General features: G+C 38.0%; 1 protein-coding gene across 2 annotated transcripts in view; it reads left to right on the top strand.

Annotated features, from left to right (window-relative positions):
• The first annotated feature begins 1,108 nt into the window (after nucleotides 1-1,108).
• The window catches only part of SORBS2 (sorbin and SH3 domain containing 2), a 175,434-nt gene continuing 157,980 nt past the window's right edge, over nucleotides 1,109-18,562 (top strand). For both annotated transcript variants that reach the window (XM_083367414.1, XM_083367413.1), the window contains exon 1: nucleotides 1,109-1,312. In XM_083367414.1, coding sequence (XP_083223540.1) covers nucleotides 1,251-1,312 — 62 coding nt within the window. In that variant the 5' untranslated portion in view covers nucleotides 1,109-1,250. The remainder of the gene's footprint in view (nucleotides 1,313-18,562) is intronic.

Raw genomic sequence — 18,562 nt, 5'->3', positions numbered from 1 at the left:
TTGATAGGCCTGGAACCTGAGTGGAAGATTTAAAAATTGATTTGTTTTGTGCACGTATACTAATTTTCCAATCTAAGGGGGGAAATCCTTTGAAGAACATTTCAGAATAATTATGAGTAATCTGGTGGTTTCTGGAAGATGTAGGATTTGTTCTGAAAAATACAGTTAGGAAATCAAACAATACACAAACCTCTAGACATCCTGCAAAGTTCACTGACATGGGAAAGGGCTAATTCACAAATAATTACTTTTTCCTTCCTGATAGTAATGATGCCCTTAAAATGGAGATATTTTCTTAAATTTGGTCCTGCCAAGATCTCCACCTTTCTCTCGTCACAGCTTTCCATCTGCAAAGATAGATTTTTCTTAAAGTTTCTAAAATAGTGCTTTATTTATAACTGAAGCTTCAGCAAGCTAAACAACATCAAAGGTTCAAACCCATAAAAATGGATTAAAAGTTTAAAACAAAAGAATTGATGTGTCAAACATATTTTGAATGTGGCAAGTGCCTAAATATACCAAAAATATAATAATTATGCCATTCTAAATTGAAGAGAGCTTGTTTGTTTATCTTTCATGGCAGTGAGTGAAAATGTAATTGCAATACTGATTGGTTTCGGATTCCCTGTTAGTTAAACACTACAGTGTCAACAGCCTCCGTCACTAACATTCAGAAATATTTGAGTGAATGATTTCAAAAATTTAATTGCAAACTGGAAATAAACTGGTGGCTTCCCTTTTAGGAAGTTAAGTTTGTTCCTGGACACTGATGCCTGAAGGATACAAAATAAAGTAAGGGGAGAATGAACTCCTGTTCAGAGAAATTGGCTTGAGTCTATTAGAAAATAGAAACACATTTTCTGGGCTTGCCACATTGGTTACTGGGTCCAAGAAAAAGAAGGTGATTACGGTCTGGTTCTGGTGCAAACATGCAGTGTACTTTTTTGAATAGCCTGAAAATTGATTTTTCTCAACATTTCAAAAGTGAATGTGGAATTTGAGCACCAGACCAAGTTCTCCTAAGTTTCCTGCCCATGTACTTTTCTGGTTTCTCTTACTGCGGACAAATCCGTCGAGTGCTGAAAATAGCTCAAATGCTTCTAGAACAGTAGCAGCAGCCAGCAGCTGAAATTCTTTCCTGCTCTTATCGCCTTCTCTTTTTCTCTTGATTGCAGGTTCTTGTTCTTCAGTTAAACTTAGACTTTTAGAGGAACTAAGCATTAAGAGAAGACTGGGTTAACAAGATCTGGATGTACAAGAAAAAAATACTGATATCTCCGACATTTCAAAAACAGGAAGACTCTTCTGACGGGTAATTCTCTACTTCTTTTGTGTGTATATCTTAAGGATTTGCAGTTTTATTCTGCATTCTTAGCTGATGTTTCTAGATTATAAATTATCATTCTATAAGAACCTGCCGCAAGAGCTATCCTTCCTTCCTTCCTTCCTTCCTTCCTTCCTTTTTTTCTTTCTCATTCAGTATCTCTCATATGCACATAGTAATATAAAAGTTTTGCGAGGTTGAGTGACTTTTGTTCGACTCTTAATTATTCAGGAAAAAAGTTATCAAATGTCAACTATGTTCACAGTTAATTCTAAGTAGGGGATGATATTTTAATCATTTGAATTTTTATTTTCTGTCTGATTATTGCAGTTGAAAAGATTTAAATGAGTCTAAAGTTGGCAGCAAATCATTTGCTCTTCAGAATTGGACATTTATTTGAGAAAATCTCATTTTACAGTGTGTTGGTCAAATCAGCAAAAACCTACAGAAATAAAAAAATTGAGTAGGTTTGGGGGTTTTGTTGTTGTTGTTATTTATGAATCCACCATATGCTGATACAATATCTTTTAGGATTCATTTAAGTTTCTCAGTAACACACAGCCTTCCAACAGCTGCCTGTACGTCAGGTTTGTCGTACAAGAAAAACTGCATCTCTTCCTGAGTACATGAACTGGTTTTGACTTGCTGCCTCCTTTAGCTTCCTTTTGTTTATTAACTCTATCCTTACCTCTATCCTTGGCTAAAATTCCTTTGTGTCATTTTTTCTTTGAATAACGATTTATATCAATATCATCACTATCCTTCGTTAAACTTGTTTTAATCACTCCTTTTTCTTCTTTCACTTCTTTCTTCATTTAGCAGATGAAGGTTAATGATGAAGGTTGGTCTGACAGCTAGTTAGGAATTTTGGTTGCTCTCTCAAAATATACAGTGGGTGGCAGATTGGGGAAGGTAGTGTTTTATAGTCATCAGCCAAGAATAACAACAGCAATCAGTCACAGAATATCTGCTAGAATTTAGAAGGACACAGAATTAGAGTAAAAATAGAGAATGACCTTGTAAAATCTTTTTAAAGAAGGGTTGCCACTAATACAATGCTCCACCAATATGTTCTGTTCTCTGGAACTCACCAGTTATATGGTTTCTTATATTTCACTGAGGCAGAGCAAATGTAAGGATTAATTGGGGCAAACACAGAATAAAGCCAAAAGAACTACAACCTGGAATAAGAATTAGTCTGAATGCAGTTCTCCAAATAATTAGTCTGAATGCAGTTCTCCAGATAAGAGTTCTCCAATTTGTCCATTTGGGAAGGTGAAGGCTGGCAAACATATCAATATTCAGTTATGGTATTAACTTTCCGTGAAAATAATATTTGAGTTGCAAGAATGATGTGCCAAAGAACATTTTCTGCACAGTAATTTTCCACTAGTTCAATATTTAAATGCCCTCACTTAGCTTCCAAGAGCAAATTGCATACAAATAATTGCTTTCGTATTAGGAGCAAGTAAAGCCAAGTTGAAGTTATTAATTTTTGTAGCAAAGGACTGCCTAGCAAATAAGGGTCTTAACTGACAGGCTAACATAACTTGAATGGAAGGGATGTGAACACAGAGCTGCCGTTCTACTGAATGAAGGGGAAATCTCTGGAGAGGAATGGAATGCCTTTCTTTTAGCAGATATACCTCTGCATTCATAGAGAACAAACAGTAACATTCTGTGCAGATTTCCTCTTGGACAGTGTGTTCTTTGTTCACTATCCAGTACTGGTGTCAAGTAAGTTATTGGGGAAAAATACTATTTGGATTTTAAAAAATTTACCTGACTCAGTCTTCAGGAACTCCGTAATGTTAAAGAAATATTAGCATTGCAGATATTAGTTAAATAAATCAGTAATTTTATGCAGACTTAGTACCAGCAGTTGAACATAAGAGGACTTTATTTCTTGAGAAAATGCATATAGAATTGATTGGTAAAAGAATATGAACTGGCACCCCCATGAATGGATAATACTTCTGCCTGATTATTTTCCTGTTCTGCTCAGCATCCTACACTACCTTATAGAATCCCTTCCCAATTCTTTTTCTAACATTTTCAGATTGTACCAGTGTCACAGAGAAGATAACTTGAGCATCTTTATTTCTGTCAATTTGCTATATCTAAATCTGGATTCAACATATTCAGTCTCTTATTTTACAAAATAAGCATCAGACTGAACTCTTTATTTCAATATGTTTAACTTAGCATGAGTTAATGCTTCAGGGGAGAGAACAAAGGATAGCATTAATTGCTTCCACTGAGAAAACAGTTTTAAGACGTTGTCTTCACTAGAAGCAAAGAAATTTTGGGAAGAAACTGTACATATCAAGAAAGACCAAGAGTGGATTTTACTTATTAGTAAAGGAAATTCCTTTTCTTTTCTAAAACCACACAGGTTTTTCTTTCTTGTAAATTGTGTTGAATAATTTTATATCGGAGGGACGCGGTGGCTCAGTGGGTTAGGATGCTGAGCTTGTCGATCAGAAGGTCGGCAGTTTGGCAGGTCAAATCCCGAGTGCCGCATAACAGAGTGAGCGCCTGTTACTCGTCCCAGCTTCTGCCCACCTAGCAGTTCGAAAGCACGTAAAAATGCAAGTAGAAAAATAGGGACCACTACGGTGGGAAGGTAACAGCGTTCCGTGCGCCTTTGGCGTCTAGTCATGCCGGCCACATGACCACAGAGACGTCCTCGGACAAACGCTGGCTCTTCGGCTATGAAACGGAGATGAGCACCGGCCCCTAGAGTTGGAAACGACTAGCACGCATGTGCGGGGGAACCTTTACCTTTACCTTTACCTAATTTTATATCAGAAAGTAGGATATATGTTGTCAAAATAAGGTTATGAAATGAAATGGAAAGTGAAAAGAATTGAGGGGAAGAGAGAAGAGGAATAATTAGGAAAACATTAAGTGTTCCTTTTTGTTATCCTGCTCCATAATAAAATCACCAATTCATCCTTCAAAAAGCTGTTTTTCACATCTTTATTTTTAAAATAAAACAAATCTGCAGTTTTATAGACATACATACAAATGTATATATTTCTTAATGTTAAACAATATGTTTAGCTTGTTTACCTGACTATTGAAAACACAGACACGTTTATGCTTTCAGAATGTACATATTCCTCTTTGATTTTGGCTGGTAGTAGTGATCTGTTTGGCCAAAACATTGAAATATATGGCAACGTTTTTCTCAAATTTCTCCACTTGGCTAAAGTAGGACTCATGCTATTTTCCTCCCTGTCAGATGATGAAACTTCCTGATACAGGAGCAGCTTGGTTGTATTTTAGGCATCAAAACATCAAATGTCAAATGGTTTTATTGGCAGGACTTGTTTATTCTTGGCTTCTTGTTTCTTTTTCTATATCATGTCATGTCCAAAGCTGTTTGCGTTTTGAGTATCAAAATAATCTTCGGATGAAGGCATTCATCAAGGGAATTGACTGATATGAATAAAATTATAGGCAAGCATTAATTGTACTGAGGCTGAGTTGATGACAATGGATGCATAGAGATATACATTTGAGAAATTTATCAACTTTGATATTGTTTACTTGTTACTTTTCCGATCATAAAGTCTTTATGGATTCTTATTTGTGAGGAATATATTGTGCATCTTTTTTCCTGTTTTTATATGACTTTGGTGAAGTATGCATAGGGTGAGTTTGTTTAATAATCTGGGCTAAGCATATTTCTCCTTCATATTTACTACAGAGTTACAAACTATATACTATGGATATAAGGAGGAAAGAAAACTAGTAAATGGTTATTGTGTTAGATATACTACCATAGGCTATTCATTTTCTGTTGTATTTAGTATTTCTATGAAATTTATTAAATAGGCACTTTCCAATATATTTCTAACCGTTACAGTAACATACCATTTCTTAAACTGTTCTCTCAAGATTTAGTAAAAATTGCATTCCTCTCGTAGATTAAGGACACAAAGAATTTAGAACTACAACCAATAATTTTCCGTGTTTCAGTCCGGTAAATAAAATCTGGATTTGCAATTATATTCTACATGTACCTGAACAAAATATTTCTGGAGAAAAATAGGATGTGTTGTAAATTAGCATTTGTTATCAATAACCTGTTCACTGTGATTAACAAACTTATCTGGTGGGGGAGTTCACTTGTTTTCTAATCTCATCAAGTCAAGCACTAGTTGAAGTGTCCATAATGCAATTGTCCTTGGGCAGGCTACTCCCATGGTGACATTCATATGGTTAAGATCAGAATAGTTCCACTCTTTACAAGTTACTGAAGCTGTGTTGAGCAATCATTACTATGCTGCTGGTTTTTGATATCTGTCTAGCCCTCGGCAGATCTTCTCTTTAGAGGATATTGGAAAGGATGTCGGTAGCCTGGTTCTTTCTTTTAAAATTTTGCCAAATTGTGAAAATAATAATAATGAATTCCTGCTCTAGGAACATGCCAAGATAATACAAATCTGTTTTCTTCTGGGTCTCTGTTTAGGTGAACAACTAAATCAGGAGTGCAAAAATGTGGAGGCTGAAGGACATCTTTAGGTTTTCAATGCTTTGTCAGAGACGGACAGAACAATTTATAGGTCATGGAGCTCTTTCTATTATTATCTTTACTTTTAGAGACCCAATCCACTCTTTCTTATATAGAGATTTAAGATACACCTTATGTCTTATCAAATTCTAGGGTTGCAAAACTGGACTGTGTGTTTGTTGAACTACATAAATGAATGATCTTTTCAATCATCAGGGTGTTTTGTCTTTGATCTCTGTGAGTTTGGCAATCTTTGATCAACTTTCAAACTACAGTACAGTACAATTCTTTGAATTGCCTGATGTAAAGGCTGGAGTATTGTGATACCACCAGAATGTGTAGGACTTAAATCATCACACTATTTGAGGTACCGGTATTTTTGGAGCTGATGGAATTTTGAGAGCTTTTTTATTTTTCCAGAGGGATTAAAACTCTGTTTCTCAGGTACAGACAGGAAACACAACCAGATAAGTTATTTCTACTTTATTAAAGGCTATCTAAACTGAATCTTGGAAGTCTGAAAGTACAAATCTCCTGTCAGCCCTTCTCAGCATCTTGCTCTGCCCACTATCCAGCTTTGGGCTATATTGTCTCCTTTCTGATGGTTTACTAGACAGCATCTCTTTGTCCTATCTCCTAAGGTCTTTCTCACATACCATTATACCCCTTTTGCCCTGTAACTCCTTACCCGTGGCAAACTTTTCAGGAGGTTGGAGTTTTTAACAATTACATTTTTCTTCCTTTAAACCTCCATTTCTAAAATGCAAAAATGATTGGCCTTGACACCTTGGGTCTACTTCTTAATCAACTAAAGTATATATTTCAGAAAGTACTGCTACATAGTTTGTGAAAATTTGGAATGAAACATTTTCATGTTTCACTACATGAAGTTGTCTCTAATACATATAAAACATTATTATGAATTGATTTGCCTCTTAAAGTCTGTGACTCTGGGTGGCATACAATAATAAAATTAAAATGGAATAAATACCATAGGAAACCAAAAGAAACATGCAAAACCAATGTATAATCAGCACATAATCAAGAATCTTGTGCAATTCAGTATGATGGTTGTTACCTATAGAGTCCTACATGGCATAGGGCCTAGTTACTGGAGGGACTACCTGTCTCTCATAACATTTTCTTGGCCAATTCAATCCTGCAGTGGTAAAAGAGAACATAGAATATGGAAGGAACCTTAAGAGGTCCTCTAGTCCAACCCCTTGCTTAAGCAGGAAAGCCTATATCATTTCAGTCTCCTTTAGAAAGCCTCCAGGGATGGAGCACCCACAACTTCTGAAGGCAAGTTCTTCCACTGGTTGATTGCTGTGCTCTGGGTTCCTTTGAAGCACACAATCTCTGTAGCATTGCTTGTCCTCTGGGACGAGGTTCCCCTCGAGATCCAGAGAGTCCCCACTTTTCTGTTCTTTAAAAAAGCTTTGAAGACCTGGCTCTTCAACCAGGCCTTTAGCAGGGGACAGTGAAAATTTCATTGCACTTACCATCTTTTATCTTTATTTTTGTTATTTTCTATTGATTTCTTTGATTGTTGTGGCCAGTAAAGTCAGGGCAATCTGAGCCCTTGAGGGGGACAGCTCCTTGCAAAGGGCAGGTATAGCAAAAGAGTATTATTTCCTGAAAGGATAGTAACCATTTTCTCACTGTAATAAAGAACCCAGATAGTTGTAAATTCATGTAAGCATCTTGTTAAATTATTATCCCTAAATGTCTGCATAAAACAATAGAGCATTACTTTACATTTCTATTAGAGCTATTTAATTTTTTGTAAAATAACTGATGAACCTAGATTATATCAGTTTCAAACCATTGTTCCTTGCAAAAGTGTCTATTTTGCAGGATATTCCTATCATAATATATATTTGGGAATGATACATTATATTATTTCATTTTTAATAGTGCTGGATCGTGAGAGCAGGCTGTTCAAAATGAACAAAGTACTTACTTGGGCAAGCTAACTGTGATTTTAAGTATTTTCAACAAATGTATGTATTTTGTTCTAGCTCTGACGCAGATTCAAATCATTATGTTTCAAAAAGGGCTATGTGCCCTTTTCTACGTCATCATAGCATTACTTCCAAATTGTTTCTCTTGTATATAGATATAATAAATGTAATAATGCAAATCCATAGTTCTCATCATTGTATCATATACACAGTAGATATTTCATATACTAGAGAAAACACAGGATCTTCCAGAATAGACCAGTCTATTAGAAGGTGTTATATATTTAGAGCACATGTGTGCACACACAGGGACACACATACACACAATTTGTTCTGGGCTTGTAAGTGCTAAATGAAATTACAAAAAGGATGTAGAGATGTAAATCTTTCACAACTTCAACGAATATCAATGGAGACTTTAAAATAGCCTTAGTAGCCTCTGATCAAATGTGACTGGGCTTGGAAGCAGAGCTGGATTGGACCTAGTTTGTACACAGATGGGAACCAGCCGTGGATACCAGGAGAGTAGGAGAGCCAGAGAAATTGAAAAACATCAAGGAAAATAGCAACTGGCAAACTGTTCTGCTGCTAAGAAAACTGTTGGGTTGTATCTGTTTAGTCACCTGGACTTGACCATAATCTTTTCTTCCATCTTTTATAATACCCCAGATTCAAATAAAAGCTGTACAAGTAGCTTGACTCCATTATGATTACCTACTGTATGCTGTATCTTCTCTGTAAATTATTATCATTAAAATGTGTTTAATGAAATAGCTGTCTACATGGTCAATTTCTCTTCCAAATATATTATTGATATTATTGATTAAAGGTTGTCCAGAAGGCAAATAATCACTTATACAATAATAAAGCCTCTGGGAAGAATAACTAATTGGTAAACCTGCTTCCCTTCTGGAGCAAAGCAAGAAATATGCTTCTTAAAAGAGAACATCGCACTTAGAACGTCATTACCCCATTTACCATCACAGAGTCTATTGCTTTAGATAACTTTAGGGCAAGCAAAATTACTGGTAGTTCTCGACTTATAACAGTTCATTTAGTGACCGTTCAAAGTTAATGTCACTTAAAAAAGTGATTTATGCCCATTTTTCACATTTACAACCATTACAGCATCCCCATGGTCACATGATCAACATTCAGACGCTTGGCAACTGACTCACATTTATGATGGTTGCAGTGTCCAGGGGTCATGTGATCACCTTTTCCAATCTTCTGACAAGCAAAGGCAGTGGGAAACTAGTTTCACTTAACAACCATGTTACTAATTTACCAACTTCAATGATTCCTTAACAACGATTTATGAAAAAAATCATAAAATGGGGCAAAACTCACTTAACAAATGTTTCACTTAGCAACAGAAATTTTGGGCTCAATTGTGGTCGTAAGTTGAGGATTACCTGTATTCACAATAAGATAGCTATTTTTGTAACACATACTTTTTCACACATTTAAGTTAATCTGCATTTGACATTTTAGCAGATTGGTAAACGCTCAGTTTAATAGGCCTTACTTAACAGACTCCAACTTTAATGCACAAAAATCTGCTGAAAATGTTTGTGCCAGCTGGGGCATAAGTTGTAGAAGCAGATGTGGATGCAGGAAAAGAAGTGAGGAGAGGAGATTGGGAAATTATCATAGGCTATAATGCCTTGAGACACAGGTGACATTGGCTGAGAAGAGAGAGGCAGAAGGGCTCTAGACAGAGTTAGAGCAGGCAAGCTGGTGGGGTGTGTTGTGCAGTGTACACCACCCTCCCTCTATACGTTGTTAAGATTCAGGTAAGCCTCAGTTTCATTTTTACAGACATTTCTTTCTCTCTTGCCAGTCCATTAAATTTACATATGATTTATCTAATGGACAGAAAAAAGTACAGTACTATTAGAAACTTTTCTTAATTCCTAGAAAAGAAACATGTATCCAGTACCATTCAGAGCTTTAAGTTAGAACAGCCTACTTCTACTCCCTTCATTTAATGAAAGTACATATTCACCCCCTTTAGTAAAGGTAAAAGGTAAAGGTTCCCCCGCACATGCGTGCTAGTCGTTTCCAACTCTAGGGGCCGGTGCTCATCTCTGTTTCAAAGCCGAAGAGCCAGCGCTTGTCCGAGGACGTCTCCATGATCATGTGGCCGGCATGACTAGACACCAAAGGCGCACGGAACACTGTTACCTTCCCACCGTAGTGGTCCCTATTTTTCTCCTTGCATTTTTAGGTGCTTTCGAACTGCTAGGTTGGCAGAAGCTGGGACGAGTAACAGGCGCTCACTCTGCTACGCGGCACTCGGGATTCGACCCGCCAAACTGCCGACCTTCTGATCGACAAGCTTAGCATCCTAACCCACTGAGCCACCGCCCCTTTAATGAGTGTCAAATGGGCAAGATGGAGGGGAAAATTCAAGAAATGCTTATAATATCTTACCTTATTGCTAGTTTTGCACAATATCATAGAATTTGATCCCACAGATATCCAGCCACTGCATTACCTTTACCCAAGAGCAATCACACATTCTGAAACATGGTGGCAGCTAAGTTGCTGCTTACGAACAGACGCTGCACTATAAATGATAGCAGTGCATGCGGTTTATGGCTGACAAATATCCTGTCATGACTCTTGAGGAAGCTTGTACAGAAAGAAAATTTTCAGAACTCCAGACTCTCTTCCTTGTGCTCTAGAGCAATATTTCTCAAGCTTGGCAATTGTAAGATGTGTGAACTTCAACTGACAGAATTCCACATCCAGCACTGAGATTGAGAAACATGGCTCTAGAGCAATTGGTGACCATGGATATCTTGATTCAGCAGCAATATTACACCATCAGACTTGTTTACTGAAGCTAAAATATTAACATGGACAGCTAAACTTCAAAGAAAAATACAGGTAGTCCTCAACATGACCAGAATTGGGACCAGAGTTTCCTTTGCTAAGTGATGCGGTTCTTAAGTCAATCATACCTGGAAGATGGAATAGGCATCATATTCTATTTGAGATAATCTAATAAAAAACTTTCACATTAAAAAAAACCTGTGCAGTTTATCATCAAATCATAGCCCTGTATTCAGAGTTATCCAACATAAACTGAAAATATTATTATTACTATACCGGATTTATTTTACTTGTAAAATGGAAACTTCCATAAATTCCACATTAGAATAGAATAGAATAGAACAGAACAGAACAGAACAGAACAGAACAGAACAGAATAGAATAGAATAGAATGGAATGGAATGGAATGGAATGGAATAGAATAGAATAGAATAACAGAGTTGGAAGGGACCTTGGAGGTCTTCTAATCCAACCCCCTGCTTAGGCAGGAAACCCCATACCATTTCAGACAAATGGTTGTCTGAAGTTCTTAAAAACCTCCAGTGTTGGAGCATTCACCACTTCTGGAGGCAGGTTGTTCCACTGCTTAATTGTTCTCACAATCAGGAAATTTCTCCTTAGTTCTAGGTTGCTTCTCTCTTTGATTAGTTTCCATCCATTGCTTCTTGTCCTGCCTTCAGGTGCTTTAGAGAATAGCTTGACTCCCCCTTCTTTGTGACAAACCCTGAGATATCAGAATACTGCTATTATGTCAACTGCAGCCCTTCTTTTCATTAAACTAGACATACCAAATTCCAGCAACCGTTCCTTATATGTTTTAGCCTCCAGTCCCCTGATCATCTTTGTTGCTCTTCTCTGTACTCTTTCTAGAGTCGCAACATCTTTTTTACATTGTGGTGACCAAAGCTTGATGCAGTATTCCAGGTGTGGCCTTACCAAGGCATTGTAAAGTGGTATTAATACTTCACGTGATCTTGATTCTATCCCTCTGTTAATGCAGCCTAGCACTGTGTTGGCTCTTTTGGCAGCTGCAGCACACTGCTGGCTCATATTTAAGTGATTGTCTACTAGGACTCCAAGATCCCTCTCACAGTTACTACTATTGAGCAAGATACCACCTATACTATACCTGTATATTTGGTTTTTCCTGCCTACATATAGGAACTTACTTTTTTCACCATTGAATTTCATTTTGTTAGATAGCACCCAATATTTACGTCTGTCAAAATCCTTCTGTATCTTAATCCTATCTTCTGGAGTGTTGGCTATTCCTGCCAACTTAGTGTCATCTGCAAATTTGATGAGTTCCCATCTATCCCCTCATCCAAATCATTGATGATGTTGAAGAGTACTGGGCCTAAAACAGAGCCTTGGGGTATCCCACTGCATACTTCCCTCCATGTAGATGCAGTTCCATTGAGGACTACACATTGAGTGTGTTTGGTCAGTCAGTTACGAATCCATCTGGTGGTGATGCTATCTATATCACATTTTTTTATCTTATCTACTAGTAGGTTGTGGTCTACTTTATCAAATGCCTTATTGAAGTCCAAGTAAATGATATCCACAGCATTCCCCTGGTCCTATAATTTTGTCACCTGGTTAAAGAATGCAATATGATTTGTCTGTCATGATCTCTTTTTGACAAACTCATGTTGGTTTTTGGTAATGACTTTGTTTGCCTCTAGGTGTTTGCTTATTCGTTGCTTGATTATCTTTTCCAGAATCTTCCCAGGTCTCTGGTTTCATGGATCTATTTTTTTCCTTTTTTGAAGATGGGAACTACATCAGCACTTTTCCAGTCCTATAGTAGTTCCCTGGTGCTCCAGGATCTTTGAAACATATAGTTCAGAGATCATGTCTGCCAATTCCTTCAAAACCTTGGGGTGTAATCCATCTGGTCCTGGTAATTTGAACTCATTTAGGGTGGACAGGATGTCACTTACCATTTTCTTGCCTATTCTAACATGTGTTTCTAATCTGTTTTTTATGGTACTGTTTTTGATAGGGTGAAAAGCTTTTTCCCTTTGTGTAAAGATGGATGCAAAAAATGAGTTAATTAGCTCTGCTTTCTTCCTGTTGCCTTTTTGCCACTTTCTCTCACTAATGGACCAATTGTTTCCTTGACTTTTTTCTTGTTTTTTACATGTTGAAAGAAGATTTTTTGATATTTTTGACTTTTGTCACAAGCTTTAGTTCATTTTGAGAAATCGCTTTCCTCACTTCATCTTTGCAGGTTCAGGCAATTTGCTGATATTTTGCCTTAGTTATGTTCCTGTCTTTCCACTTTTTATACTTGTCCTTTTTGTTTTTTTAATTTATAAGAGAGTTCTTTAGACAGCCATGCTGGTTTATTTTGAGACCTGTTATTTTTCTTCTTCAGTGGTATTATGCTAGACTGGGCTTTTATAATCTCACTTTCAAAATTTCCCAAGCTTCTTGAGTTGTTTTCCCCTTGAGAACTCTCATCCATAGAATCCTTCCCAAGCTCTCTCTAAGTTTATTGAAATTAGCTCTCTTAATGTAGTTTGACTATGTTCTGTTGCTTGTGCTTGCATAATGGTGAATTCCAATATTGCATGATCACTCCACCCCCCCCACCCCCCAAGGTTTCTTTTCTGTTAGTGAGAATTAAGTCCAATATGGCTGATCCCCTAGTTCCCTTTTCTACTTTTTGGGAGACAAAGTTGTCTGCTAAATTTGTCATGAATCTGTTTGATCTTCCACTTGGTGTAGAGTTTATCTCCCTGTTGATGTCAGGGTAGTTAAAGTCCCCCATTACTATTGTGATGTGCTTCCTACGTATCTTAGTTAACTGAGTAGCAAAAAGTTCATCTATTTCCTCTGTTTGGTTGGGTGACCTATCATATACACCTATGGCTATGTCATTTCCCCCCCTTTTATATTGACCCAAATGTATTCAAGACAGTTTTTATCATTGTTGTGCTCTATTTCTGTAGAGATGTAGTTATTTCTTATATATAGTGCAAGTCCACGTCCTCTTTTATTTGGTCTGTTTCTTTAAAATAATTTAAATCCCTCTAGCTGTATGTGCCATTAGTGGGTTTCATCCCACCAAGGTTCCGTAATGACAATACCTTCAATGCCTTCATTTACTTGAATTTCTAATTCACCCTGTTTATTGTTCATAATCTGTACATTGGTGTATAGATATTTGAGTCCTTTTTTACTTTACTTTCTACATAACCTGTGTGGTGCCTGAGTTCCCCTACTTCCTTACCACCTGTTTGATTAATCTTGGTATAGTGCTCACTCTTATAAGCTTGATTTTGCTTAACAGCAAGGTTGATATTCTTACCTGCACAAACATCTATTTACATGCACTGATAACCCTATTAGTTTTAGATTGCTGGGACAGAAATGTTCTATACATACACTACATACACTTTTTCATATTTCAAACAATCAATATATATATATATATATATATGTGTGTGTGTGTGTGTGTGTGTGTGTGTGTGTGTGTGTGTGTGTGTGTTTTCTGAGGTTTTCGTGAGTGTTCGTATGTGGATCTTTGGTTATTCGGGTTTTTCCCCGCGTAGAACTAAAGGTGTAGGGGCGACGTTTCGACGGAATCCCATCCGTCATCATCAGGCTAGTGGCTTCTGCTTCCTTCTTCTGGGAGAAGCATGTGGCTGTTTGTTCCTCTTTTTTAAACTGCCAAAGGGGGTGTGTTCTGTGGGTGGAGGTGTGCTCTGATTGGGTGGGGGAGTAAGTGTGTTCTGATTGGGTGGGGGTGTGTTTTGAGTGGATGGGCTGGTCTCAGCTGCCAGCCTTAGACCTGAGCTGGTGAGTTGTGCTGCTTTTGTTCGGCTTCGTGTTTGTGGTGGTGCCATGTTTTTATAGTGGGTGTCAGTTTGCTTATTGTGTGGTTTGGAGGGGTTTAAAGTGGCTGATGTTGCAGCTGTAGTTAGGTTTCTGTTTTGTGGTTGTGCCTCGTTATCATTGTGGGTTCGGATTTGCTTTTTGAATGGTTGTGTGGTGGTGATGTCATGTGGTGTTATCATGACTTTGGGTCTATCATTCTTGGTGGTTGGGACTCGTCTGTCAATCAAGGCGGGTTTCCAAATGGTTGGTAGGCGAGAGGTATCATCTCGTTTGTTTATGCTGTGGGGGCGTTTTTCTATCTCAATGGCTTCTCTGATTATTCTGTTGTTAAAATGTTCAATTTTGGCGATAGTTTTGGTTTTTTTAAAATCAATTTCATGTCCCGTGGCTTCAAAGTGTTGGACCAGGGATGAAGTTTGTTCTCCTTTTCTGAGTGAGTTTTTGTGCTCTTCAATGCGTGCACTTATTCTTCTGTTGGTCTGTCCGATGTATGTGGTGGGGCAGGTGGTGCATGGGATTTCGTATACTCCTTGGTTTTCTAAGTCAATTATGCCCTATATATATATTCTATATTATTCTAATATTTAGCCAGGTTGATTATTTTGGTAAGACTATTTTGGTAGTTCCACTTCCTATCTGATGTATTAATTTATGAATACATTCAGTAGGACTTCTTTCAGTATTAATCTTTATAGAATTTATATGTCCACCTCCACCAATCTTATGGCGAAATGCAATGTGAAGAATGCCCTTAGGTTGGGGTGACTTTCTTCTTCTATTTCGTAATCTTTCATGCTTTTGTGGCATATCTCCCTGGCTGGTTTTCTGTTTGTTAACGATAGAATTTTAAAGGGATCTTGTTGTCTTTTATGTCCCATCTTCTTGTGCTTTAAATTCAGATTTATAGTCTGCATTACTCATTTTCTGAGTTTGAAAGTACAGTAAACTCATATATATATATTGATTTCTGTTCTATTTAATACTCCATTTAAGAAGTACTTTTTTCTTTTCTGAAATTAAATAAGATTATGCTAGGCTTTCCAATCACATAGATGTTGATACTGCAATATAACCATTGTTTGTGACCTTCTAGAGAATGTGTACATTTCATACCACTTCTGGGCACTCATCAAGATTAACTCAACAGTTAGCTCTACAAATCATAGACTGAGAGAGAAAAAAGCATGATCATTAAATCTAATTATCAAATATCTACTAATCTCAAATAGCTATGTCTAGTATGTTTGTAGAGCTGAGAATGTGTGAAGGTAATATGCTGAAGAAGAAACAAATGAAGCATCTTTGATTGAATAAATCTCTAAAGATATTGTTTTATACTGTTGGAACACCTTTTTAGTTAAGCTGAAATTTTCTATATTTAGTTTGTTACTTCTCCCCCTTTCTTTCACTTTAGAGCAGGGGTGTCAAACTCAATTTCATTGAGGGCCACATCAGCATTGTGGTTGCTCTTGGGGGGCCGGGTGGGTGCGGCCTACTGGTGGGCGTGGCTGGGGTGGGTGTGACCTACTGGGTGGACATGGCCAGCTTGATGTCACTCGCATCAGGGGTGCCTGTGGGGACATGGGCAGGACTGGGGCAGACATGAGGGTTTACGGCAGAGAGGAGTGGGACTGGGGTGAGTGCCAGGAAATGGTGCACTGGTGGAGCCTCACCGTCCCTCTCAGGCCTGGACTGTGTCACAGTCCCAGCCAGCAGAGGTCAAAAGCCCAGTCCGGCCCTCAAGCTCCCGCAACACCTAGCCCAGCCTCACTTCACCAAGGGGGTGCCCAGCTGTGCTTACCTCCTCCTCAAGGCTGATGCTGCTGTGCTCACTCTCCTTAGCCAGGTTGTTCATGGTGCATTCAGGAGGGCAAAGTGATGGATCAGAGGGAGGCCCACTCTCTCTCCATGTGAGGAGATCCAGCTTTGTAACCAAAGCATCTTTAGCAATAGGATGGGAGACCCCCAGGATAGGCCAGGAGGAGGGGGCAAGGGGATGGCAAAAGGGCAGCAGGGCAGGACTAAGACAGGAATTCCCTCAGACCCTCCCTCCCTCTCATTCCATCCGGATATGTGAATTTCTGGCCACTTCCAGGCAATGGTGCATTTCTTCATTCCTCACGAAGGGTGACACCTCCCCAGTGCACGCCCTGGGGGCAGGGCTGATGTGGCGGGGGCCAGTCCCTCACTGTTTCCAGGACAGCCTTGTGGAGCTAAGACTGAATGTGTTCCAGCATGGATGGCCACCACAAAATTGTACATTGGCTCCCAGCTGGCCTAGGCCAGGACCAAGGCAGCGGGGGTCATTCCCTCGCTGTTTCCAGGATGGCTCCACAGGCTACATGAAACCACTTCTCGGGCCAGTTTTGCCCCACGGGCCTTGTGTTTGACATGTCTGCTTTAGAGCAAAATTTATTTGCAGAGTGATGAATGTTTTGGGTGTATGATTTTTTTCATAATGTTATTACTTAAATGTTTATATACAAGATATATGAACATTAAAGAGAAGGAAGTTCTAGACTACAGAATTTTCTTCTTTGACAAGCTTCCATGGGACTAAAAAAAATAATTTTGTTTCACAAAATACTAATTAGCTTGATATCAGTGGATATCAGTGATTTGGAATCCTTTAAGACAGTGTTCTCCACTGAGGCCCCATCAAATATATAGATCATACCCAGCTCGCATGACAAACATACTAAACTAGAAATGTTGCTCTAGGATTATTAATTTTCAGAAAAGATGATTTTGTCCAGCAACAGTACTTGAAATTAATTGTCATCAGAAAATAGTTTTGCAGAAAGTTGAGCAAAACATTTGCAATAATGAAAGGAGATGTAAAGAATTCATGATAAAAAAATCCTACAAATAATTTATTCTTGATTGGAATTCTCCAAAAATATTTTCTACATATGCACTAAGCTCTTAAAACATTACAGACCAGTTTCACCCTAGCTCTTTGTCCACTCCAAATATAATGGATGCTTCCCCCAGCTATCAAGAGGTTATTCATCCTTGTTTGGTCTCAGTGGGATGCAATGCAAATTAATAATCAGCTTGAGTGCCCTTTTTGACCACATTTTTCTGACAACATGGTTACTACATTTTTTTTCCTCACAGCATGGTTACTATTTAATCGTATTTTAGTGTTATAGTATCTGAACATCTTCACTCTGATTGTCATCAGTTATATTGTCATCAATTATATTATCATCATCAGTTAGTTGTGATAGATGCTGTCTAGGATTATGTTCAATTGGAATGTGGTTTTAAAGTTAAAGCAAATATTGAAGGGAAAGATGGTGATAATCAGTTTTTCCCTACCAATCTGTAGATGCTGCAGTATCCAGCCAGCATAGCTGAACCATTCTGGAAGGGACTCAGTTGGAAAGGGTTGTAGATATCTAAATACTGATGCCTGAGAGGCTATCATATCAGCTTAAGGTTTCTGGACATGAGAAACTAGGGGAGAGAAAAATATTGCTAGGGAGCATGGATACTTTTTAAGGTATGTGATGAATCACAAATTTATCTTTTGCTACACTCTTATGCATCTACAGTATGTGACAGTAGCTTTGGTTATAAGCAAGCTGGTTTGCTCTTGTTCAACTAGCATTAGGATCCACAAAAAGGGAGCACAATGTTACCTGAGGTGCCATGAGAAGTAGGATTTGCTTCCTGATCTAACTAGGCTCCAAATAGTGGAGATTTAAAAGGAATGGCAGACATCCCATTTCTGATAATAATCCAAGAGTAATTTGATGCATGGAAGATTGTCACTAGTTTCTTTCTTTGGCTGGTTCTCTAGAAACCTAAATCAGTTCTGATACCTGATGTAGTTTCTTCTAGGCCTAGCTGTGTGATTCAATAAAAAGCAGCTGGCAGCCGGAACTGAATGTTAAATATATAATCTGCAGTCCAGACAAGAAAGTATAGGCAGATAAAAAAGAAAGAAAATGTGTTTGATGTTCTTCCAGATAGAATAAAGAATATTGATCTCTTAGGCATGGCATTTTAAGATTGCTGTTTGAGATCAATATTATCGAGCATATAAAGCGTTAC

Source organism: Vipera ursinii (genome assembly GCF_947247035.1).
Source record: "Vipera ursinii genome assembly, chromosome: 7".
Lineage (NCBI taxonomy): Eukaryota > Metazoa > Chordata > Lepidosauria > Squamata > Viperidae > Vipera > Vipera ursinii.
Note: the sequence above shows the minus strand (reverse complement) of the source record. Positions and strands in the feature narration are given on the sequence as shown.